Source organism: Cheilinus undulatus, linkage group 12 (genome assembly GCF_018320785.1).
Source record: "Cheilinus undulatus linkage group 12, ASM1832078v1, whole genome shotgun sequence".
In the NCBI taxonomy this organism is placed as follows: Eukaryota; Metazoa; Chordata; class Actinopteri; order Labriformes; family Labridae; genus Cheilinus; species Cheilinus undulatus.
In genome coordinates this window covers 34308705-34336031 of record NC_054876.1, presented here as the reverse complement: position 1 = coordinate 34336031, position 27327 = coordinate 34308705, and the positions used below count along the sequence as shown (strand labels likewise).

Genomic DNA, 27327 nt, shown 5'->3' with positions numbered 1-27327 from the left:
TTAGACTTTGTAAGTGTCTGTCATTGTGACTGACAGAGCTGTATGAGATTCTGTCATGCTGTGTTGTTACCAGTCATTTTAATTTCCTTTTTTCTTTTTCAAACAAAGCTATCACTTTATCAGCGTCTCAACAGAAAATAGCAGTTGTTCATTCCCTTGATGTTGTTTAAATAAGATTGTACACCCTTTAATAAATGACTGTCTTATAAAAACCCATGTCACCTGTCACTATGGAGCTGTAGTTATGGTTTTAGTTAGCTTGCTCAGCATTCAGTGGCTCATACTAATTAAACTGCTCAGGAATGGGGCATTGCTACCAAGAAGTCCTGTTTGGTTCAGTACAGTTTGGCAAGGTTTGGTACTGTAAACCCTAAACTTGCTTGGGTTTCCACAGCCAGTGTCATTCCAGCTTCACTCATAGTGATAGACATTCAGGCTCTTTTAGGTCTTACTTGTGTCTGTTAAACTGGAAGTTCTCATCATGTGGAGGGGGTCCTGAGACACTAAGAGGAGTTACCAGATGCCCTCCAAAAATCAAGGAATATTTTTGAATTATTTCTAATTGTATATTTTACCCATGTTAATGAAAATACATGCATAAGATTATTAAAAGTAAAAAAAAAAAGAACATGCGTAGTTATTTGGTGAAATTTATGCTAAAATCAAAATCATGTTTAAAAATATCCCTAAGCTGTAAGCCTGCACGTGACTGTTCTTGAATGTGCTCCTTGGTCTATGGCAGCTTTATTTTGGGGGTCACGTCCTGAAAAGTTTGACAATCCCTATGTTAAATGACAACAAAAATCGGGCAGAAAGGAAACTGGCTCTCAAACAGGAGCCAGCTCCGGTCATTGACATAAAAAGTCAGCTTTTTAAGCTGGTTCATTTGCAAAAGACACATCACAGCTTGTATTTTTTGTCTTGTTGTCATTTCAGTCTAACCAGTATCACACAAAGGAGCATTTGTTAAATAGTACACAAGTCTTTTTTTTTTTTAAGTATTTTTATGTCACAATGAGGAAAATATTCCAAGCTCATCTCAAAACATGACATTTTTGTATTTGTCCTTTATTGATAAGTCCAATGCATCCAGGTACTTTGACCAAACTAAGCCTCTCCATCAAAGAACCATCTTAACATCCCATTAGAATGAATAGGGTAAATGGTAAAAATGGGGTCTATAGAAAATCAAAGCTCAAAATAAGAGAAAAAGTCAGTAGGAACATTAAACGAGTTCCACTTTTTAATAACTTCTCTCTAGTTTCAGCCCAAAGCCACAGAGCTCGTTGTTTGAGAATGAAAAGTATATTGTAAATAATGGTTTTAATATCCCCTTTAACCATGTTGCTTCCACTGTTTTCTTATCTATTGTCCTCCAGTCTCAGGTCCAGGGGTGTGAACGGTTAGCCAGTTCAAAGGACAAACATGGTATCATATTAGCTTGTCCAAGATTTACCGTCGGTTAAACTAATTATCTGCCATCTCTTATCAACATGGGTCTGAAATAATGGTTAAAAACTCTTTTAAAACTGTGATGAAACCTCCTGCCACTGCCTTCCTGCCAGAGCTTCATCCCAGCACTCTGCTGGATGTAAACATGGAGCAGTAAACCACTGTAGCTGTAATTTAGCATTTAGCATGGCATTAGAACAGGGTGGTACGATAGTACTTTAAACTAGAAAATGGAAATAACATTGTATGTAGCCTGTTGAGGGTTCAACCCATGTATAACTACTCATCTGAAGTGATGAGTAACCACGTTAAGCACAACATTAATGTGCACAGAGGAAGAAAGGCTGGCGGAGCTAACTGCTAACTTTAGCCACATTATCCACCTACTAATACCCACTGACACAATGACTGTGTTCAGTTTGACTGTTTTACTCCACTTTAGTCAGTTAAAGGAATTTTAATGAACATTTAGTTGAAAAGGAAAACAGTAGCCTAGGAACATCTTTACTCAGGACTTGTTTCCACCGAAATGGGGGCATGGTCACGCTGTAGAACAGGAAGTGACATTGAACTGCTCTTATTAAGTAATGCTGTCAAATAGGAAGTGAAGAGTCTTTCAACCAATTAATAGACTACAGTAAGTCTAGTGCCACTTTTTGGGTTGATAGTAGACTACTAGGTAGCTTGGTAATAGGGTTCTTCCTAGTGAATATCCTGTCCAAATATGCGCAAATTCTCACTCAGTTTAGCTGACAAGTCGTAAGTCAGGTAAATACATTTTGTAAACCAACTTCACACTGCAACCGGAAAACAACTTCACATCATAACCATGGGAAGTTGGTTCACAGAATGTGGCTAACATTAGCAATGCTAGCACCGCCGGTGTTTCATCCTCTTTGCAGGTTAACATCCACATTCCTGTGCTAAATATTATTACTGTTGTTTGGTTATAAGCGAGTGTAATCTGACACAGCCTCTGGACAACTTTATCTACATTTTTTAGGAATACTGTTAAACTGTACTGTTCCTGATATATGATTTTGTTGTAAAAAACATTGTGGCAGCAAGGTGGTAGTCAGTGAGAAAACTGCAGTGGATTCTAGTGATGTGTGGCTGTGTTGTAATTTAGATGGCATGTTTGACTGGGATTGTGGGCCTTAAATTATCTTAAAATGTTAATAGCTAGTTAAACCGACTCTTAATTCTGGCACTGACCACAAAGGATCAAGCTTTAGCCACTTAACCAGCTAATCAGATGCTTGGTACCCCAACAGATGGGTGCAAAAAGGTAGGACTGGACAGTTTTTATGGGACCTTCTCCTACTTTACTGTCTCAGTTTCTGAACTGCACTGAACTTAGCAAAACCACTTGTGGAAAAAGCAGTCTGTCATGGGCCTACGGTAGCGCAAATACCCTGCATTCGCTTGTGCAGCATTTTTGGCTCACAACAAAGCACATCTCTTTTAAGGTGCATTATGATATTTTAACGGTAATAATTTGGTCATATCATTTGTGCAACATGGCTAGTGCTACAATATGACTCAATAGCATGTACAATTTTTTAATGTAACCCTGTGTTTAATGACGCCGTAGACTGCATTTAATGCACTAGACTCTTCGACCTTTTTCTAGTTACAGCCACTGTTCTCTTTTATATGTTGTCCTTGTTTTTAAGAATAGCACCACAGATTTCATCATACAATGTGCAATGACAAAAATATTCAGTTTTTAGTGGATTAGCTTCTGACATGGTTAGCCTGAGCAAGCACAAACACAGCTTTGTTAGATGTTTTGTTCATTTGTGACTGTTTTCACAGATTTTAAACCAACACAAACCAATTTTTCTTGTGGAAAAAGGCCACAAAAGTGGTATCAGTGCTAAATTTAGATACAGGGGCCTGCTGTCATACCATCACTACCCCAAATTCCCTGCACACCTGCTACCTGTGTTTGGAGAGAGGGAGATCTCATGGGCTGGTGCGCATGTGATCTCCCTGTTCTGTTAGCATTAATGCAGAAATGTTTTTGCTGGATTTGTCAGTAGTGTGAGCACCAGGGTGGTATGGTAGATCAGCTCCTGTACCTTGTTCTGCCAAAATAATGAACAGCCTTCAAAATTAAAAAGAAAATCTTTCAAGGGGCAAGTCATTCCAGTACTGCAATCTCTGCAATTTTGCAAACATTTAAAACACCCAGCTATTAAAATGAAGCAGACAATGAATCATGCTTGGCCATGGTTACATATGTGGCTAGTACCAAAATGGCCCAAAATTAGCTTTGTTGCTAACTCTGCTAGTCTGTCTCGTAGGCTAAATCAAGTGTGATATGACTTAATATGATTTGTCCTTAAGCTCTTTACAGCGGATGGATTAAAAGCCCATTAATTACATTTACCATACTTTGCTGTTGTTGTGTATTTAGCATTCTTAGTCAATGATGTATAGCCTGATGCTTATGATTTATAGCCTTTTATATATCTTCACCACCCATGTGGATATATCTGCTCCCACATTAGGGTGCTTTTGTGTCATACAAGGACATGCTGCAGCACACGTCGCTCCTGATGAGTGTTAATGAGAGTTGCTGCAGAACAGTTTTATCATGCAGTGAGGCCATGAAGCTGAAAGCACCACATGCCTCCTTCTCTTTTCATGCACGATAATACTAAAGTGTTGTTTGTGTAAATCAAAGCTGGCTGAAGTCGGCCACGTTTACAGAGCTGCAGCAGGCTCTGAAAAGCGTCTCTCACAGCATACCTGACCCTGAAAAATTGCAATTCATCGTGCGAGGAGGGTGTCAGATTTTATGACCTTCCACCGTTCTGCTATTCCCATGATAAAGCCGTCTATCAGAAGGGTTTTCTCCCAGCCTGGAGCTTTCCCAGACTTTGGGGGAGAAACTTTGATTTATTTGTCGTGTTGCACTCCTGCTTGCGACATCTACACCAATAGAGGAGGACCCAATAGAGGCTGCTATTCCCTGCAGACTCAAACACATATTATATTTCTTTCTGTGGCAGAGATGAAATTGGGCCAAACTTGCATGAAATGTCTCTGCTTCTGGTGGAAAAACCTCTATAAATGACAAAGAACTCAGTTTAACATCACATAAAGATGTTTTTATACCTTAAAGTGTTCCTTCTTTTATATTTTATTGCCAACCTTTCAGCTTAACATGCCATTTTTACAGCAGTTTGTGTTTACTGTGGCCTGATTGGTTTTGTTAGTGTGCATTATTACATGTACGTTCACTTCTACAGTATTTGTGTTGCTTTCTCTTTCTTAGAAGACAGGGTGACTTTGGCACATTTAGTGAATGTTAAGAGCCGAATTGACTGTAAACCCTGTTTTCCAAATCAAACACACTTCAAGTTTGATCAGATGTCTCCTGTATGCTGCGACGTAAACTGTGCAGGCATCCTTGAAATCTGCATTATTATCCCGCTCTGTTGTGCAAATTGGCTGTAATAGATTATTGCTGCGTATTGTTTTGATCACTTATAATTGGATCACACAACGGTATAACTCTTTTTATGTGTCTTTAATAGGTTTTGGACAGCAGTGGAGTTCTTTGGCACAGAGGAATAAGCTATATTGGGCTGCTCAGACAGTGCCTGTCTGTAGCATAATTTCATTGCTGGCTTTGTTCTCAGTAGGGAAAGGGGTTTTAATACTTTAATGAAAAGATGAATAAATGGCATCTCCTTTAAACCTAGTGTGAGGGGCTCAAACTGGTTATGAAAGAGACTGACTTTAGTACTGACGCCTCTATATGACCCATAAAGGCAAACAAGACCATCAGGAATAGGATTGATTTTTTTCTACTTGATTCTTGTTACTGCTGCCACGAGGTAGGTGTCAGAAGAAGCAGTTTACAATAGAAAGACCAGAGGTGTCTCAGCTGTCACTGAAAAGATGACAGTAAATTATATTACCGACCCTTTAAAGGAAGAAGGATGAGTTCTTCTGGCAGAAAACAGTGCTTATGCATACAGCAGGGGTGTGATGACACTCTGACACTATTTTTAATTATGATAATAAAATACATGAGTGGAAAATGTGTCTTTTATACAACTGAAGACACAAAAGCAAAGCACCACAGATCTATTCACACATAATACATTTGTACTGACTATAACGGCTTAGTTATAAGTCTAGTTTAAGTCTTGTCTAACTCTGATACTCAAATCAAACCTCCATACATTTTAAGTGTGCTGCATCTTTAATTCATTACACTATGTGAATTATTATAAATTAATTCATAATGAATTTACCTTCGAGGATAAATAAAGTCATTGTATTATTGTATTATGTAGTCAAAGCTACAATTACAATTATATTGGAAGCATTTAGGCTATTTTAGAAGTAGTTCAAAACTTTTTACAACAAACTGAAATATAAAAAGCCGCATCATTGAAATTAAACTATTCTTCGTCCTGTTTTAGGGACATCCATATTCAGCCCTGCCCACAGTGTTAGCTCAGCCCCTGTTTTTTGTAAGATAAGAGGGGTAGGTTTTAAATAAGCTTTAGTTTCAGCCTACGCCCTTTTGGTTTCCTTGGAAATTCAGAAATTTCACTTTGATCTTGTAAATCGTTTTATTTGTTGCAAGTGAACTGAAATAAAATTCTTTCATTCATTCATTCATTTATTCAAAAACCTGTGAATCAGCCCACCCCAGTTGTGATTTATTGATATCAATGTATGTGTGCTAGATCAGTAGTAACGGTGCTAGCATCCTGGTTAACAGTTAACTCATTTTGGAGCCGTAAGGTGTGTTGAGCTGTTATTAGGTCTGAATTATTGGAATTATTTATTCCACTTTTTAACCCCATTTCATTACTGTTTACGTTCATTTTCCCTACATTTTTGCCAGATTGGGCCCTTTTTTTGCTCTTGTAAAACATTTTTTTGCCTTTTCGCCAATTTTATCACATTTCTGTGTCTTTGACCCCGTTTTTGCAACTCTGTAACAACTTTTCACCACTTCTTTTGGACATTTTTACAAGTTTTAACCCTTATTTTCAACTTTGTCAATTTCTAACACCTGTGACTTATTTTTTGCCACTTTTTAACTGCTTTTCACCATTTCTGCCATCTTACCTTTTTGCCTTTCTTTTAACCCATTTGTGCCATTTTGAACCGCTTTACTGGTTTTGAACTCATTCTTTGCAACTTCCCATCCATTTTTTGCAACTTTTAACCTGATTTTACTTATTTTGTTTTACCACTTTTCTCCTTTTTTCCACCCATGTTTGTCCATTTTTGGCCCTTTTGCTGCCCTTATCTCTTTTTATGCATCTTTGAACCCATTTTTTCCCCTCTATTTTCTCATTTTTGCCTCTTTGTTACTTTAAAACATTTTTTGTAATTTTCTCCCTTTTTGACACCTTTAACCCAGTCTTTGTCACCTTTTTTCACAATTTTATGCCTGTTTTTACCCTTTTTGGCGTCTCTTGCCCATTTCTGCCACTCTTATTCCATTTTTCCACCCTGTTAACACTTTCCATCACTTTTGTCCAACATTTTTTCTATTTTTTTCCTACTTTGTCAATTTTCACCTTTTTTCCTTCTTTTGCATTTATAGTTTTTATAGTTATTTCAGTTCCTATTACTTTACTCTTTGCCATCCTAACATTCGTGCACATCATGGCTTAGCTATAAGTCCAACATTACTTTCATTACTGGTTGAGTCAGTTTGCCCTTTCACATTGTTAACATCAGAACAAAAAGGTCATTCTATTTTTAGAAAAGGGTTTTACTTTTTTTTTTTTAAAGGCTATATTCAACTAAAGTGATTAATAAATATAACTCATTATTTCTTGTATAAGAGTGGTTATTATTCAGGTTGAATATAGAATATGATTATCACACAATGGACCATGATTGGCTGAACTCCATGGGCCCCTGATTTGGCCAGGTCCCAGAAGGCTCTCCCCTAATACCCCCTTGTGAGCAGCTTTGTCCATATCTCAAACACTCAAAAAGAATTCTACCAGTCATTACCACTTTTTCTGTTATTCACAGGAATATTATTGATATAAATATATGTTATTATTTTATCGTTTTGCAGTCTTTTGTCTGCAAAGAGCTTTGGCAGGGTTGGACATGACACACAGGTGAGCCTGTGTGGTAACGGTTGTGTGTTAGTGTGCTCTGTGTGTGCAGAGGCCATCAGCTCTGCCTGTTTGAGACTACTAGGGGCTATAACTTTGGTTTTTGGAACAAACAATAGAAATCTGGTGACGTTTTGATCAGTCTTGTCACACCCCTACTTATACGTACATGTTCAGGATCAGGATGGAAGACATATCATTTTGACGACAAGGGTCACCAAAAATAGTTAAAAAAAAACCATAGCTCTGCAGAAAATCCACACTCACAGTTAGGCTGTGAATGGTTTTGCTGAAGGGAATCATTTAATGCCATTCTCATTTTTAAAAGGAAAAACTAAAAAAAAACAAAACAAAAAAAAAAAAAAACAGGAAAGTAGCATAACACCCGTGCTGCAAAAACATGTATTAAACTTGTATTTGGACGCACTTAAGGTCAAATGAATTTTGCACATTCTGAGATTTGAAAGTTGCAGTAAGCCATATTTTGATTCAATCTAAATTTTTATTCATCGCTAGCCCAACCTGCAGACCCATGGATCTTGTTATAAGTTCCCAGTGAGTATGTGAGTGCCTGCTGCTTTCCCAGTGTGAAATCATCATATGTGTAAGTGGTTTTAATTTGGACTCTTCAATAGCAAACAGTGCATTTAAACAACTTCAACACATGTTTGGGTTTTTCTGTCAAATATTAAGAACGTATAATTTTCTTCTGACACAAGATGAAATGTACAACAGCTGTAATAAAGGAAATGAAAGTGCATACTGAAGATGGGATTTAATGGCACATCTTGTTTCCAGGCAACATGATGTCATGATAACGTGTCCCATTACTAATATTTTATCATCTGAAGCCTTGTGGACAAACAGAATCATACACTGTGGAATTAACGCCATCAAAGCTGGCGAGGGTTCAGTGCTCAGGGTTAATGCTGGGGGAGACTCTTGCTGTTAACTCCACGTACATGAACGCATGATGGCTGACATGCATTCCCTGCATCAATTCAGCAAGATGGCTGCACACTTCCTCAAAAATATTCAGGAAGACAAGCTTAGAATCTCATTTTCCATCGTGTAAAATATCTCTTTGTCAGCTTTCAACTAAATACTGTTTCTTATGGAGTGAAAATCATGTACAAAACAGACTAAAATCTCTTAGATGATAAACATAAGACACTGTCTGATGATTTTGTTTAACAAACACTTTGCTTTGCTATGTTGCAGCCTGATGATACAGTCATTTAAATTTGTTTTTGTCTCATTAATCTACACTCAGTACCCCACAATGACAAAGTCAAAACAGACTTTTGAAAATATTTGCAAATTTATTAAGGAAAACTAAATATCATGTTAACACACGTAGTCAAAACATTAACTTTTACCTAGTTGAAGTACCTTGAAGATCTACTATGCATTTAGAGACTAGAGGGGAGGTGACAATCCAAAAAAGCTGGGACAGATAAGTTCCATTTAAGAAATCAGACCTGTTAAAACAATAAGAATGCCATTAGTGAATCAGTTTGGTGTGACCCTGTAAACTTTCAGTCAGGTGTATCCATGGTTGCATGTTTTAGTTTGAGTTAATTTACTACATATGAGTATTTATGTCAACAATTGAAAACTATAAAAGGAGCACAGATGGTCCAGTGGTTAGATAGCACTGCCTGGGTTCAAGTCTGGTATGTGGCTCCTTTCCCACATGTCTCTCCCCTGCTCTCTCATCCCTGTTTCTGACTCTGTCCACGATCCTCTTCACTAAATAAAGGCATAAAAGCCCCAAAATAAATCTTTAAAAAAATAACCCTTTCATAATGACACCTTCTGTTGTCAACAGCTGTTGTAACGACAATATATACATGAATGAAGTTGGCTGAAAGACACTGGTTAACATAGTCACTAATAACAGCCAAACACCAGTACTGTGGGGGGATTGCAGAGCAGATAGTGCTGATTGTGTGTTCCAACACTTGTGTCAGTCTGACATGATCTGATGATGCTATTAATTAGTGATGTTTATTATGTTGGAGCTCAAAGTCAGCATAATATTCACTGTTGCCATGTTTACCCCACACATCAGGTAGTTGTGTAACAGGTGTGTAAAAAAAATAAAAGAGATCCCGGCCTCAGAAGTCACAATGATAAGTTAACACAGTTATCACTATCCACACAGAGGCGTAAGAATAAAGCAGATTAATAAATACAGGTTAACACTGTGATTTAAAATCAACAGGAGCTGCTAATAAAAACAGACTCATACAGTTAAAACACCCACAGTATTAAAACTCATGCATGCAGGTTAAAAGAGACGTGCCAGAGGGAGACAGCAGTCAACCTCTCGGCTGTAAAATCCCTAAACTACAGCTGAGACTACAATGGACAAAAATGCCACAACATAACAATTCAGAATTTTGTCAGGTCTAACAAAACCACTCAGTGACCGTCTCCCTGCATCTCTGAAGCTGCCCCCAATACAGTGGCAGTCTTTTGAAGTGGCCTTTGCTTAGTTGCTCAGTGGTTCACAACCTTTTTTCCTTTGAGCCCCGCCTACCTGTTATGTAGAAAAAATTTAAGCCCCCTCAGGAACAACATAAAAAAATAGTGATGCAAAATGGTCAGATTTTGTTTAAATCCAAACAGTACAGCCCTAAACACAAATGTTCTTATCCAAAGACAATTTTCTGAATCATTGATATGTGTAATATTTGATTTTAGTTAATATGTGCAAATCTACCAACTTCTAAGAGCCTCACAGCCCTCAGAAATCTCTGCCTCCCCCCTTAAGAAGGCGCTAGAGCCCAGGTTGTGCTTAGCCGATCGCTCTGACACGGCACAGCTGTGTGCACATGTGCATCCTGCATCACACCAGCAGAGCCTGGAGGAGGGAGGTAGACAGAGAAAGCACCAGAGCTCAACCAAGTGGTTCCAGAAGTAAAATTCCCATTTATTTTCTGAGGGCACCATTGGGCACCATTGGGCAAAAAGGAGGATTGACACAACGCAGGTTGTGCTCTGGATGTCCTCACATGTTAGTAGCAGCATGGGAAAATAATCCATTAAAAAAATCAAGTCCACACCTTTAGAGCATAGTTAGGGTTGGATGTGGTGGGAAAGCATGGCTTAGAGTACCTTCCAGGCAGGTTGTAGGGTTGCCACAAGCCCCTGGTCATGCTGTGGATGTCCCAAGGGTCTGAAAACCCCAGGTGGTCTCTGGACATATCACCAGGCATGAAACGGCCCAGACCAAAAAAAATGCTGTTGAGCCTGACGTTGGTTCCTAAGCAACATACGTGTGTTGACATGAATCCAGCTTGATCCAGTAGTTAAAAAGTGGCACAATGTGTTTAAAGTGATAGACAAGCTGAAAAAACAGGGGAAAATGCATAGGAGTGGCAACACTGGGCAGAAAACAAATGAAAAGTGTTTAAAAAGAGGTACAATGGGTTAAAAGTGGCAAAAAAAATGTAAAAGCTGCAAAAAATGGGTTACGAAAGGAAAAAAGAAATAAAGGGAAAAAGGCAAATGTGGAGAAAAGGGTGATAAGAAGTTCCAAAGTAGTACAATGGGTTAAAAGTTGCAACAAATGGTTAGAGGCAAAATGGGTTAAAAATGATAAAAAAATATGGGAAAAAAATGTTTAAAAAAGGGTTTAAAAAATGTGAAAAGTGTCAGCCAGCACTAATGCCACTGATTGAACACACATGCATTGATATCATCAATAAATCACAGCTGGGGAGGGACCATTCTCTGGGTTTTTCATGGGTTCAGCCAACTCTGTGGGCAGGCCTGGTTGCATTTGTAGTAATAATAAATAATAAATAAGAGGCATATGAGCATTACCTGGGAAAATCTGCTCTATAATTTTGTTTATGTTTTTACTGTAGGCCTTAGAGTTTTTCCCTCTTTTATTTTTCAAAGTATTGACTGACCCTTTTTTTCTGTTTGTTTCTAACACACACTTCTTCCTTTTCCTCACTCTCAGCCTCTGGCCTGCATGTGTTGTTTGGCTGTTATGTCTTAGCCTGAGCCTGAAGAGCACAGGGGGCTTAAGGGGCTCAAAGTTAGCCAGGCCACGGATCGTACCAAAACAGCTGGTAGCAGGGGTTTGTGAGAAAGGGATTTTTTCCCTCCAGTTTTGGACATCAAAGCAGGTCTCACCTAACTGAAGAGGGACTGGTTGTTTCGCTTTCTGCCTGACTGCTGACACATGAGGTGGGCTGCCAGGATTGAGACGCTTCTTGGCTTGAATATCATGTTGAGAGTTGTAGGAATCTGTAGGAAGGAGCCAAGATCTTGGAAATTCTCCATGAAAAAAATGCAAAAATCTGAATTTTTTATGATAAATAAACATCTCTATCTCTCTGATCTCCACATTTCCCTCAATGCCACTTTGCTGAATGATTTGTAAGATTTTGTAATTATTCATAATGGCTGCAGATCATTTGCCTTTTTTTTTTGTACGATCAATTCTTTCCAGCTTCTCATTACTCTTTCTTCTTTTATGTCTCAGGATTCTGGGAGGCTGAGAAGAATGGAGGCTGTACCTAAGCCGCATGCCTAGCTAACCCATGGGGAACTGACAGGAACAGTGCTGGATGGAGGCCAAGACATTGGATGGCGAAGACGAGGAAGCGCGCTGCATTGAGGATCACTTGTGTTGTTTGTTCTCATTCTCTGCCGATTCCAAAGTCGATGCAAAGTATTCTGCAATGTCCCTCGTCTGCTTACTCGATCACGTGTCACCCATGGAGAGATGGCAGAAAGAATCAGGGTAGGCAGTCAAGGCTAAAGAAACTTTATCTGCATGTGGGAGTATTTCTGCTAATTTAAGGCTGAAAACTATAAGTGTAGACACAAGGTTACTTTTCTCGTGCTCCTGCAAGCTTCTTATGATTTAGTCGATATTCAGCTGTAGTTGTAGATAGCAGCCATAATGGGCAGGTGTAAAGGCAACACTTCCTGGTTACTGTTTCTAGCTGGGTTAGTGCTAACAGGACTAGCTTTGGAATATGAAGGGGTTCCCGGTCAGTGGACACGCTACGCACAGTGGGATGCTAAGGCCACAGGCGAGCTAAGCTTTATCCTTAAAACAAACATCACCAAAGCTTTGGTGTTGTATCTAGATGACGGAGGGAACTGCGACTTCCTGGAGCTTCTAATTGCAGATGGAAGGCTCTATTTACGCTTCACCATCCACTGTGCTGAGCCAGCGTCGGTACACACCGAGACACGCATCAACGACCAGCGCTGGCACAGAGTCCTCCTCACTCGTAACTACAAAGAGACTAAACTAGTCGTCGACAACGAGGAGAAAGTGGCTGAAGTGAAGTCGAAGAGAAAAGAGATGGTGGTGGCGAGCGACCTCTACGTTGGCGGGATCTCACCTGATGTACGCCTGTCCGCCCTGACGTCCAGCACGGTCAAATATGAGCCGCCGTTCCAGGGACTTATAGCAAATTTGAAAATCGGGGAGGCGCTACCCCTGCTGCTGGATGGGCAAGCTGTTCTCAGTGATTTGGAGTACATATGTGACTTACACTCTCCATGCAGCAACAAAGGCCTATGTTCAGTCAACCAGGGAGAGATCCTATGTGACTGTATCAACACCAGCTACAGGGGGAGGTACTGCCATGAAGGTAAGACAGCTGTCCTCTCTCTCTCTCCTGTTTTAGCATTAGTATTTCCAGATGTATAATATAGAGATAGACTGACTTCATGTTGTTAGTTAAATGTGTTGCTTTATACAAATAATTTCAGCTAATTCAAATACTGTAGCTGCTGCAGACTACTGCTACTGAATGCTAAGCATTAGCATCAGTCTATGAGTATCACTAGCAAGGAGGGGGCCTAAAATTTCCTCTACATTTCGGCATAAAATGGACAAAAAATTGCCTTCTCCAATTTCCTGATATCTTATTCTACTTTTATTAACTTTCTTTGTTTAATGCTAATTTAGCATACTTTGTTCTGTGAGAAAGCCTGGCATCCTCACAGTTAGCATCAGCTTATGAATAGTTAAAATCCCTTATTAATATCCCATTTTAAGTACATGCCTCAAACCCACATTTGGCTCCAGAGATAAATCAATACAACCCACTTTGAAGCAGTCCAGGTCAAAGTATACGACTGCAGTGCTACTTAAAGGCCGCTCAGCTGTGAGAGTCCAGCTCTCTCAGCAATTATCTTCACAAGTCAAAGCCGATAACAGCGTACTAATGCAGCTAATGTGTGAAATACAGGGATTTTTGACAGGCTTTTGGGTGTCTTTTCTGGAACTGAACCGATTTAAAACCTTCCATTTTAGGTTATGTATTAGAAAGAGAAATGGAAAAGTGTTTTTAATTAAAAAAAGGGTTTTCCAAAAGGTGCAGGGGTTCAGTTTTAGAATATTGTATTCTATAATTAGTCAGGATTGAAACAAAAATAATAAATCTTAAAAGAAAACCAAAAAAATGATATGATCAATGTGTGAAAATCAAAGTTGACTGCTTTTCCTCGTCAGTTAAGACGTGCTTTTTACCAGCTGATTGACAGCATCGCCCTTCAAGGAATATTTAAAGACAAATTAGATGGGATACATTGATGAGTGCCTGTGTTCACAGCTTTTGTTTTAGTGTTGGCAGCACCCACAACCCTTAGTTTGATCGTGCTTCTCACCAGCATTAATTCAATAAGCTACAACAATGCTGTAGTATGTGCCATGTCGTTTTCAAAAAAGCTTCATTCTATTATTATTTACTCAAGAAATTATCACCAAGAAAACATGAAAACAATGTGAGTCAACTCTGTCTTGGCATTAGCAGCAGCTGAAGACAGGAAATTTTCCCCTCGAAAAGACAAGTCAGTCATATTTCCTCCACCATTGCTGTTGACAAAGCTGGTATCATAGGCTCCGCCCCTTCTAGATTTTGAGTGGTCAATGAGGTAGAAGTGACACTGACATGTACACTTATAAAGTGATTTTTAATGGATTCAGGAGTTATCTGATTGTTAAAGTAGTCATGTAAACATCCTACTTCAGTATGCAGCTGGATAGCTCCCTGGTTTACACTCCTGGCTTTTGTACCTAAGATTGGGGGTTTAATACCAGGTGAAGGCAGAAGTATCCCATGTGCACACTTGGGCAAGGTCTTAACGCCATGAACATTGCCTATCTCTCCAATGTATGTGGCTTTGGACAAAAGCATGTGCTAAATGGCGTAATAGATAAGAACATGGTTAGATTAGAAAAAAATCTGATCAACAAAAATCTGATTTAGCAACAAATTCTTTTTTGTAAATAGCACTTATCAAAACAAAGTTACAAAGCCTTTTACATAATGCATAGATGATAACAAGTTTAAAACAACGCCAGATTGAAAGAGTATTAAAAAATAAACAGTATTAATACACAGGATAAAACACAAAGTAAGGAATAAATAGATTAAATAAATCATAAAACTGACATGAATTATCAATCATTGAAAATTATTTAAAACAGGTGTCAAGCATAGATTTAAAAACAGGAAGTGAGCGTGTCAGTCTAACAGCCTCTGGCAGGGTATGTCAAAGTTTAGGAGCTCTGATGGAGAATACCCGGTCACCTCTGGTTTCCAGCCTGGACCTGAAAACAGCAAATCCAGGGTCGATCAGGGATCTTAAATTATGATTGTGGGTACTGGGAGTTAAAAGTTCTGTAATATTAGAGGGGTCCAGACCATGCTGTGCTTTTAAAGTTACTAAAAGTAATAAAAACAGTGCATGTAAACAGTATAGTTTTCACTGTACAGGGAGAAAGAGTAGGGACTTACTCTAGTAAATGATAGATAGATAGATAGATAGATAGATAGATAGATAGATAGATAGATAGATAGATAGATAGATAGATAGATAGATGGTCTATAATAACACATCTATGGCAATCAACTATATCATTTTGTGTTACCATGGGCGGAGCGAGGGGGTGGCTTATGGGGCTTCAGCCCTGAATGTTTTCTTACAAGCCCTGAATCTTTCATGTTGGTTTTAAGTATGTTGCTTATGGCATTGCTGATCACAGCATTGAAATGTAATTTTGAAAGTAATTTTAAAAATCAGATTTTTTTTTTTTTTTTTTACTTTTAAGAACATATGTATGGAGGAGGATTCAGGACATTATACAAACAATATTTGGTATGCATTTTTTTAAAATTCTAAAACAAATGACATAATTTTGACTTTTTCTTAGAATTAAAAAAAATGCATGCCAATTTTTTAATGGCCCTGATACTTTTTTTTGTATCTATACACTCACTGCAGTGTAAAAAAATACTTTAAATTGTTTGAAAAATATAATTTTCAGCATTTTTGTGAATAAATTAATATCTCTAACCCCATTTGTTACTTTTTATGTGCTTTGTTTAAAAATGCTTAGCTTTAGTTGTAAACCTTTTTGACCAAATTCCTACCCTACCTATAAAATAGTACTTAAATATAAACTTCAGACATTTTTAGGAGGCAGAAGTAAAAATTATTGGGCTCCAGCATGATGTATCATGATTTTACAGTGATAATGTCACTTTTAGCTCAGTTAGGGGAAGAAAAAATGATGTTATCAATTAAGTATTTTTTTTAGGTTGAACAACATTATTTCTGCCTAAATGCTGCACTGATTTGTTGGCATTTTGAATTTAAATTTCATTTGAAAGTGCGCAAAAACAGTGCATTAAACTGTCCGATAAGCAAAAAAATTCTTTTGTTTGGGCTTAAGCCCTGCATTTTAAACATGTCTGGCTCCGCCCCTGATTATAACATACCTTTTATTTACCCTTACTAAAACGTGACTCCTGATAGACATACTCTTTTAACAAATTATCAGTTCATTACCACTTTTTCTGTGATACAAAGATGAGAAAAAAATGCTCTCCTATTGTTTATTAGGTGTCAGGATTCACATCATTGATGTCAGGTCACACTGTGTTAAACTACACAATAATGCAAGAACATTCTGACATTCCTAGTCTTGTCAAATCAAGATTGTGGGGTATCTTGGACGCATCGTTAATTATGCCAACTATAAGTGTTTGTCGTTACCAGCGCTCATATTTGGCCCAGATGTTTGACGACGAACTGTGACGATGCAGTCAGGTCAAAATCTGTAGCCTGAGCGGGCCTTTACCACCACCATTGGAATTTAATTTGTGGAAAGAAATCTGATTTTTTTCTAGAATCATGTGATGAAAGTTCTTTATAGAAAAAGAATTATTAAAGTGCAGTCATGTAAATGGACTCATTGATAAGTGCAGCACTGTTTCAAATGTTGAACTGTTTTCAACAGAGAGTGCTGCAACTAAAGATAGCTGAGAGCATTGTTAGCGCTCAGGCTAATGTTAGACTTCATTGGTTTTGTATTAAAAATAAATGCTACCAGCACAAACAACGCTGGCTGTAAACACAGCCCTAAATGGAAGAACAAAAATGAGTAATTTTATGATTAAATTGAATTAGATTTCCTTTTGAATTATGCAAACGAATGAAAACAAACCATAAATAGGAAAATAAACAAAACTGCCTTCAATCATCCAGTGTTTGTATTTCAAGATTCTTTTAACTTATTCCTCTTAAGTCATCACCGTGTATTTCTTTTCTTATTTTTTGAAACTGTTACATATTTAATAGCACATTTATAGGCCTTTAACAGGAGTTGATCTTCATGGTTAGAAGAGTAAATTGTCCCTGAGCTCTTTGTTCCTATATTAAAACAGAAATCCTGCAAGCTAACAGTGCATCTTTTTATTGCATGCACAGAAACGTCTCACCTTATATCCATACGCTGTTATAATTACCATTAATACTGTCTATAAATACAGCCAGTATTCATCCGCTTTATTGATATGTTATGCCATACTTTTAGAGTGTGCATGGCTTTTAATTATAATAATGCTGCAATCATAAAGGTAGTATTTGAAACTAATAGTAATAATAATGCCACCATTGTTGTCTGTGCTGTTGTTGCAATGACCATACTAACAAGACAAAGGAATGCTCATTTGGCACAGTAAGGATAATTAAGCAGAACATTAAAATACCATCCATTTGTCATTGGTTCATATGTAGATTATGAACAGGTAGCTGTTAAATATTCAATATCCTCCAGTCATTAAATCTGTCTATTTGTCTTTGCTCTCCTGCAGCTGTCCAGAAAGAAGTGGAAGGTAAGACAATGCATAATATAATGAGCATAATGATGAGCATAATTTGTTTTTCGTGATGCTCTTATTTGCAGAGGCTATTAGCTCTCGCAGCCTCGGTGTGTGAGAGTGTGTTTGCTTATTATTATCGGGTTGTTATTGTCGGTTTGGACTGCAGTTCTGACATCCTACATATTAAGCTGAAAGGAGATATACTATCACCGGTCAAAGGGTCACTGAGGAAAAAGCACTTAATGTGCCGAATGCTCATTGTGTGTATAATCAGCGTGCTCAAGGTGACTGGAGAGGTCTGCAGAGTACGTGGGTGTCGCACAATATGGGGAGCATTCATATACTGCATCACAGAGAAAATGACTATACAGATATGCTTTGTTTTATTATTTATAACTCCTGTATTTTTCCTCTCTCCCCAGTGAATATATTCCTCTTCTAAACTACTGTATAATGTCAAGGTTTATCCAGCTATTACAGCCTGATAGGCCATTATACTCTATGATCAATACATGGGCATTTCATGGAATAAATCCTTGAAATTAATCAAATTAGAACACTAACAACAAAATTGTGTTGTAGGTGCATTTATAATGATGTTTCCTAAAAGGAACAAATCCACTTTAGCAGAAAACAACACATTCTTCTCATTATTTGCAAACCTTTTAACCGGCCACATTTTAACAGGATTGGATCCTAATGAGGTGCAAATACAGAAATGAAGATTGAAAGTGAGGGGGGAGATTTGTTTAGTCTGCAGCAGAGCGAGGCATCCATCTCCCCAGTAAGGACTGCTGGTTCTGGTGATAGGGCAGCCAACAGGCTCAGGAGACCCGTGCAAGGTGCACTGATCCACTGCACATTATAAATCACTGTTACTGGCTCGAAATGCACCGACCCTGCACACCTGTTTCAGAGATCTGACTTTTATAGGCAGAATAGGATATTTTCCTCTTGCATGGAGCAATTATAGGCAGATCTGAATGTGATGTATGTAATATTAGAAATGAAAAAAGGATACATATTTTTAGTAGAAGCTTTTCATGCACCTAAGTTAGACTAAGTGCCTGTGGTAAGTGGTTGTATGCTTCAGTAAAGTTAATAGGTTTCATCTCAGCACTATTTTCAAAAAACAGGCATTAATCATTCTTAATAAGAGCAAAGATGGCATGGCTCTGCTCCCAGCGAAAAGGCAGGCATTATTAAATGATATGCTGCAAAGAGAGCACATCACAGTGTTTATTGGATTAAAGCTCGACATGGAGACAATCCCCAATGCAGAATGCATGAAGACAACAATGACAGCAGCAGAATCACACTCACCAGATGCCTCTTTTCCTATCCTTCATACTCCATGTGCTACTCGGCACTAAGTCTTTGTTGTTCTTGCATCGACGGAAATAGACAAATCATCGCGTTTGCTAAATCGCCTCCTTCCCCCAGAGATGGCAAAGATGGTAACCCATATGCTATATTTGGTTGTGGGGTTTTTTAAGTGGTGCAGGAATTATCTGTATTTGTGTGAGGAAGTGCTTTAAGGCTTTTTCACAGCAGGTGAGTCTTCCCAGTTGTTCCTCTACAGTACACCGCACGTGGGCTCCCTTCGATCTGAGCGGACAAAGGCCGTGGCAGGATGTGCTCTAATGCCCAAAGAGTGCAGCATCCTCGGATGTTTTGTGAGCAAAAAAAGAAAAAATCAGGTCTGTGAATGAGAGATAAGGACAGCCACCTCACTAGGCAGAAGCAGAACACAAAAAATCTCTCAAATGTAAAGGAAAAAAACCTTACAACGCACACACATGGCAAGCACACACTGACATTGTTTTATTTCTCTTCTCATTTTCACGTGTAAGCACACAGGGATGACACGTTAAGATGTATAGGGGTGACGAAGCAAGCACAGAAAGCATCAACAAGAAGGCACAGCTGGTCCTGGTGGGCTTGCATTCTTTCAGCAGCAGTGACCTTGGTCTAATCCCTCATTACAACATGCTTCATAATACTACACTTCTCATGTAAAAAAACAAATAGGCAAATCCTAATCCTCATGAAATGGCTCTTTGTCTGAGATGAAGGCTAATAAATGTCACAATGATGACAGATGCATTTGTCTTCTTCAGCATATTAATACAAATGAAGTTAGATTTTAAACAACTACCTTAAGAAGTTCACAGATTTCAAGACTGCAGTGTCTTTTTAGTTTCCTCCCTGACATAAATTCTCTCAGTGTTTAATTTATGAGACATTTCCTTTCCTAAAATATGTATAAATAAGAGTTTTACTGACTAAACTGAACGATTCTTTGTGATTACAGAAGGTAAAAAATAGATTTTTTGGGTCAAAATCAGTGGAAAGAAAAATAGGGCAGACAAAGAAGTGTAGTAGGCTTAAAAGTTGAAATACAGTATCATGACAGTGATTGTAACTCTATTGTGTATCTTAATACATACAGCTACACTCTGAAATGGTAAATCTTCATAATATATGAGAATATAGCATAATATAAGCTTTAGGTGTTACTGATATGATTTATGAAGAATAAAAATGCAGTCATTATAATAAACTTCCATCACTCAGATGTCAAACCAGTGTTAGATTTATTAATTGTTGATGTCATTAGTGTAATTCTGTTAAAGTGGGCTCATTGTGGATTTAGTCAAGGTCAGCACATAAAGATGTGTAGTGTGTACATTAAGCACCACAAACACGTGACTGGTCAGCGGTATGTCCCCTTGGAATTATAAGGTTCTATCTGCATTCTGAGCATTTTAGAGATGTTGAGCTTCAAAGTTTAGGGTGTTAAAAATAGAAAAACTGGTGGGTGGTAGCAGTCTCTTCGGACATGAAATTGACAGGCATCCTGAATATATTGCAAATGTGCAATATCAAAATTCTGTCACATTTTCAAGTGTGTTTTTCTTTTGGAACTGCTAAAATGCAGACAGAAACTTTTAGTTCTAAACTCTCTTTCTGCTTGTAATTACAAGGTTCTGTCTTGCAAAACATAAAAAGAAGCAATGATATTTAAGGGACCCATACAGAGTAGTCAATTTATTAAACAGTTTATTTAAAAAAAACCTTTATTTAGAACTAATGCTGTTAATTTTAAAAAATATATTTTTGATTAATTAATCACAATTTTTGTTAATTGTGGGGTAAATTTCTGATATCTATCAGCCACAGCGGCCTACAGATCATTAAAAACATCAACAGAGAGATTTGTGCCAGAAAACAGTCAATTTAATCTGTCTCTCTGCTCTAGCAGAGAGCTAGGCAGCAGCTCTGATCAGAGTTCTCCATAAGGTCAGGGAATTCCTGGAGTGTTTGTCTAATTTTCACCTGAACCAGATGCAGCAGGAACAAACATCTTACCTGCTGAAGGTGTGTTTTAATCCACATTTCCCTTGCCTTAAGTCCTGAATGATTAAAAGAAGGAAACTGTGGCTTTGTCTCTCTCAAAGCAGCAACAGTTCAATCCCTCCTGTCTGTTACCGTTGCAATGCAAAAGTTTAGTTAATTATCTGATAATAGAAGAACTCTATTCCTGCCAAGTCTTTCACAATAAAAGCCACTGATGCCAATCATCACTGAAGAGTTATTTTGAAGAGGAACATCTGGAATTTACTGTTTTCAGCAGCAACTTAACATCAAAGAGGTCTCATAAATGAGTGGAAAAGAGTGAATCTTAACTTCACGTAAAGTTTAACAGTGACTGTGCAGATAGAACCTCTTTGTTTCTAAGATAAAACATCCAAATAAATATCACCTTGAATAATGTTTGTAGGCCTTGGAGAATAGGAAAATTTTGACAAAAATGTCAGGCAAAAATAACCTTTTAATTCCAAGGGGACGAGTAGAGGTTCAAATAATAATAATCCACAGCGTAAATCAGCCATTTTACTAATTCCACACAGTCGTGACTTACACTGGCATTTTGAGCTCATATTTGTATTTATAACAAAAATAGATTCTGAAATATTGTTATATAATGAAGCAGACGCAAATGGATCCTAAAAGCAACATGCTGAAATTTTCATAAGATGAGCTCCCATCACCTGCTTATAAATTTAAGGTTTTCCTGAAACTTGTCTTAGGCTGTTATGGTTGCATCTTAATTAAAAATAAAAAAAACTTGTAGATTAGTGGTAAGGGTGTTTTTTTCTCTCACAGGCTCTGTTTCTGCAGGTTGAGTTCAATGTCTGTGTCCTCCACACACTGAAAGTTGGATGTTTGGCTCAGCACAGCAGGATGAGAAGCATTCAATGGGTGGCTGAATCTATGAAAGGGCAGAAACTACACACCTCATTTACCTTCGGACCCCCATGATTGTCATCTACATAGTCGAAGACGACTCTGTTACATCGGCCTCTGGTTAAGTGCTGCCTGCCTTTGCACCGGCATCTGTCTCCATTAGTCGGGGATGCATTAGTCAGGCGTGCAGGTCGTTTTTTCTCGCCTCAGTGCTTGACAAAAATCAGAAGTGTGAGGAGCTATCATAGCTGCAGTGTTTTTTGGGTCAAAGCTCCTCAGAAATCACCAAAGTGAAGGGTTAGGCCAGACATTCCCTTCTTGATAAAGCGATGCCCCCTGGCTTTGTGACTGGATATTAGCTGGATAATAGGAAACCTAGCCCTTCTCCTCCTCCCCACAGGGACAAAAGTCAAAGCAATGGAAAGAGACTCAACGCGACATTCTTCCTGCATGCTGTCTCTGCTGGTGGTGGCTCACAGCCTGGTGCTGCTGGGTGTGTCTGTGTCACTGTTAATGATTAACAAGGCTCCCTTTTAGCCCCTTGTCGGCGCTGCCATGTCATAGTTGTGCTGAGTGATGTGCTTTCTATGGTGGCCTGCAAGGACAAATGTACTGTACTGGACCACAAGATTTTTGCTAGAAGAAATTGATTGAAAAGTCAGGGCTGAAGTAACTCTAAAAATACAGTACAATAATCTAAAACAGTAATAGGAATGCTACAGATGGTTAAAAAATACTGTACAAAGATAATACAATTGAATAACAGTGCAACTGCTACAAATATGAGAATAAAGAATAAAGTAAACATATTGCTGTTAAGTCAACGCTTCAAGCGAGTAGGGGGATTCAGTCAGAGTGACCACTGAGTTTGGGTCTAAATTTTCTGAATGCACTGTGTGTTTTAGAGAAAGGTCTTTATTAGAAATGCGAATGCATTTGTTTCACTTTCTTTTGCATCGTTAGAGTTATGGCTGTCAAATTATTAAACTTTTTATCCATGATTATTTTCCCTTTTTGTTGTAATTTGAAATTCTACTCTTTTGCATTTAAGAATGTTTTTGTCTCATTTGGATTTTGAGCTGTATTGAAACTAACCAACTAATGGTTATTGATTTCCTGTTTGAATACAGACCTGCTTTAATTTTGAAAGAAAATGAGGAACTTGGAATACATCAAAGATTATTGCATCTACTTGTTATGGATTGAAAATGTAAAAAGGGCAGAGTAAAAGGTTAATGTTTGGTATCACAAGGTGCAAATGACTTTTGGCTTGTCCACTTAGCTGAGTTTGCTTTTAAAGGTGAAATGAGACATTAAGGAGCAGTGTTATGGTTATTTCACATCACTGTGGCTGCAGGAATTTGTTGCAGTGGCTTAACTAAAGTCTGCTGAAATGGACAATTAAGCATGCCATTAATCGTGATTTGGAAAAAAAGTACTAATCATGAACCTTTAATAACCGTGATTGCTACATAAGTGCTGACAGCCCTCATTTTTCCTATTTACAGCATCATTTAGTTGGTAAATTTGCTTTCTATTATTGAGTTAGCTATTTCAATATGAAGTTACAGGCCTTAAATCACAACTTTCATATATACAGTGCCAGTGCCAGTTATTTTGTCAATATAATTTGGCTTTTTGACCCAAAACAGTTTTAAAAAAGCCTCTTTAATGCCAAAGTGAAAACAGATTTCTAAAAGAAATATCAATTAAACAAAAATCTGTAATTTAAAATAATTGCATAAATAGTCACCTCCTTTAAAGTGACTGACCTAATTAAAAAGAGGTCCAGCCAACTGGTGCTAGTAGTCTTAGTAAAATGATGATCAACTGAGTGCAGTGAATGTGTCTCAAGTGACTGTAGTGTCTGGAAGGTCCAGTCATTGGTTAATTAGTGTTCCTGGCTACCATTACACAATGAAGACAAAGAACACTTCTAGTAAAGTGTTACACCATCCCCTCTGTGAAACATGATGGTGGCAGCATCATGCTGTGGGGATGCTTCTCAGCAGCCCTGGAAGGCTTGTAAAGGTACATAGGAGCCTCCATAGTCAAGTGGAAGAAAGTTCTTTGGTCTGATGAGAAGAAAATGGTGCTTTTTGGCCATCAGATAAGACACTATGTTTGGCAGACACCAAACACACCATCCCCACTGTGAAGCACAGTGGTGGCAGCATCATGCTGTAGGGATGCTACTTGGCAGCCAGCCCTAGAAGGCTTGTAAAGGTAGAGGGTAAAATGAATGTGGTAAAATATTGCAGCTTTGGAGAAGATTTATTTTCCAGGACGATAATGAGCCAACGCATACAGCGAAAGCTGCACAGAACTGGTTTATAGATTGAAGAGGATTTGTGGCTGGACTTGAGAAGGGTTGTTCACACCTGATCCCTGTGTGAATGGAGTAAAACTGCCTGATAGAGACCTATCCATATAGACTCAATGCTGTGATTGCAGCCAAAGGTGCATCTACTTAATACTGACTTGAAGGGGGTGAATATTTATGAAGTCACTTATTTTATATTGCCTTTTTTATTGAAATTACTTTGTAGAAATCTGTTTTCACTTTGATGTTAGAGGGGGTTTTATATTTGTCGTCAAAAAAGTAAAAATTAGTATAACTATGATTGATTATAAAATCAATACAAGGGTAAAACATCCAAGTGGAGGAATGCTTTTTATGGGCATCGTAGCATGTTTAAAAACAGATGTTCTCTTTGACAGACAAAGCAATAGCACCAGGAGCTTAGAGAATCCTGAAATAAACATCAACAATCAGGCCAAACACACTGAGGTGTAGAAAATTCAAACCAAAGGCAGGAACAAAATGCAAACCCCAAAGGTCAACAAGAATAAATGCAAATAAAAGGAACAAAAGTGATAAAACAGGAAGATCTCACACGGCAGTTACAAAGAAGAAATAAAAACAATAAAATACATATTTTATAAGAGGACAGCCCACATCAGAGAAAATAAAACAGATGAAAGCAGACAAATAAAGAGTTAGATAAATAAGTAAATAAGGTCTTCCGGACTATTTCAGTCATTGCAGCAGGTTTGTCCTCAGGGGCCACCGTAGATTTCTCTTTCACTGCAGAAAGATGGAGCTGAAAATACAGACAGCAGAAGGAGATGAGCTCAAGTCTCCTCATGCCCAGTCAGGACTCAGTACATGAGCTGAGAATGAGATCACCTGAGAGGTGTGGAGTGGAAGGGGACCTAACACTGTTAGCGCTGTGTCTACACATCTGGCCTGTCATGTGGAATGCACAGGCCGGGTGAGAGCACACACAGCAGCCCTTTGTCTGCTCTGTACACATGGTTGTGCTTGAATCCTGTCTAAGCAGAGGCTCAGTCACTGCCGCTGCAGTGACACACACTGTATCAAAAGCCTACGTGTTGGCAGGCGAGGACGCTCCCGGGGGTAATCACGTCCATTCCACACCGAGAGCTGCAGCGTGAACAGCCTTGTTCAGTGGAACGTGTGCAGGAGATTTGTGCACCAGCAACCTGCCGCTACTTAAGTTTTTTGTTTTGTTTTTCTTTTCTTTTTTTTTTTTTTATCTAATGACTGAGCAGAGACTGTGAGCTGGAGCCTTGCTGTGTGTGTCTTGGAGTGCTGATGCTCTGATGAGAGAGGTTTGTTTTGGCTAGAGCAGCAGAGAGGCTCATGAGCTCAGAAGATGTGTTTATGTTGTGTCATCCCCATCTTCTTTTTGGCACAATGTGAAGGATAAGTTCTGGCTGACCTATTGAGATTGTTCCCTGTGTTTCCCGATGAACTTTGCTGAACACACAGCTCAGCAGTCAGAGATCCAGACTGGTGGAGTACACAGAACAAATCAAATCTGGCTTTGGTTGCTGCATGTTGTACCACTTCTGTCAAAATGGTTTTTTTCTTATTACTTTTATTTATTATTATTAAGGCAATTAAAACCATCATGATTGACAGCTCTGTTGACAAATCAGTCTTCTTGCAGCATTCTTACATGGATTAGCATAGCAGAGGAAGAAAGGTGAGAGAAATTGTCACGTAATCTTGTTTTGTTTCATCCTTAATTTGATGTGTTCTTTGGTTAGCGAAGGGACTGGGCTCTACTTCACATGCAGAATTGCATCACTACTCCAAAACATCAGTGCCTGTCATTGCGTATTTTGGCCTTACTGTTGCACAAAGTAGAGATGGTTGTCCATATTAATACTCCGACATTAGCTTTCACTAGTAACTGCAGATATCTCTGACACCACTCTCACACACCGTTCATGTAAGATGCCAAGTCTGTCAGAATGGAAATACATGTTAGAATTTTAGATTTAAAACCAGATTAAACTTCCGTTTAGGGTTAACGCAAGAGTTAGGATATCAAATGTTGGAAGTTAAAAACTGGACCTGCAAAACCTGATTACAAAACATTTAATAAAGCAGAGTAAACAGTCTGCTTACAGGAAAAAAGCTTGTCCTACATGAAAACATTTTAATGCAGCAAGTGTAGCTTATGTAGCTCTATTAGCTATGTAAGCTATGATCATAACAAAGCTACATAGCTAACGTAGCTAAAGCTGAGCTCACAAAGCAGCTATGTTCTCCACATAGCTACATTAGCTTTTGCTGCATTTGCTCAAGCTCAGTGCTGAAGTGAAATTAGCTGAATTAGCTTACGCTGTAACTATTAGCTTATGCTGTAACTTATTTTTTAGCTTTAGGTAAAGCTAAAAAAGCTACAGTGAGCTACTCGCTCGTCCCACATGAAAACATTTTAACACAGTGTAGCTTACCTAACTTTATTAGCTCGGTAAGCTATATGTATAACGAAGCTACGTAGCTAAAGCTGAGCTCACAAAGCAGCAGTGTTCTCCACATAGCTATGTTTGTTTAAACTCACTGCTAAAGCAAACTTAGCTTTATTAGCTTGTGCTGTAACTTATTATGTAGCTAGCATAGCTATGTTAGCTTTAGGTAAAGCTAAACAAGCTAAAATGAGCTACTGTTTGTGTAACCACTTGAAACTGGTCAATACATAATTTAAGCCCAGGTTGAACCTCTGATTTTTTTCTCTGTTTTATTCATGACATGCTGCCTATTCTGTAATGTTTTTTACCTTATTATTTGATTAATTTAATTGCTATACTTTAAATATGAATAAAGTTGAATTTTTAAAATAAATCTAAAATGTACTGGTAAATTATAGCTCTTCAGTTGTGAAAGAGACGGTCTGTGAGAGTGGCCATCAAAGATGTACAGTCTGTAGCCATACTGTCTTGTGCTTTTCTTGAAGCGTCAGTGGTTGTTGTGGTGTGGATGTGGTTTAGTTGAAGCCACTGCAAGCCTGTAAACGATGGTAGATGAAGAAATTTGT

At 38.2% G+C, this 27327-nt stretch overlaps 1 protein-coding gene across 1 annotated transcript in view; it reads left to right on the top strand.

Annotated features, from left to right (window-relative positions):
* nrxn2a (neurexin 2a) overlaps nucleotides 1-27327 on the top strand; it is a 266470-nt gene that overhangs the window by 54360 nt on the left and 184783 nt on the right. The window contains exons 2-3 of the mRNA XM_041801644.1: nucleotides 12073-13198; nucleotides 17714-17734. Coding sequence (XP_041657578.1) covers nucleotides 12496-13198; nucleotides 17714-17734 — 724 coding nt within the window. The 5' untranslated portion in view covers nucleotides 12073-12495. The remainder of the gene's footprint in view (nucleotides 1-12072; nucleotides 13199-17713; nucleotides 17735-27327) is intronic.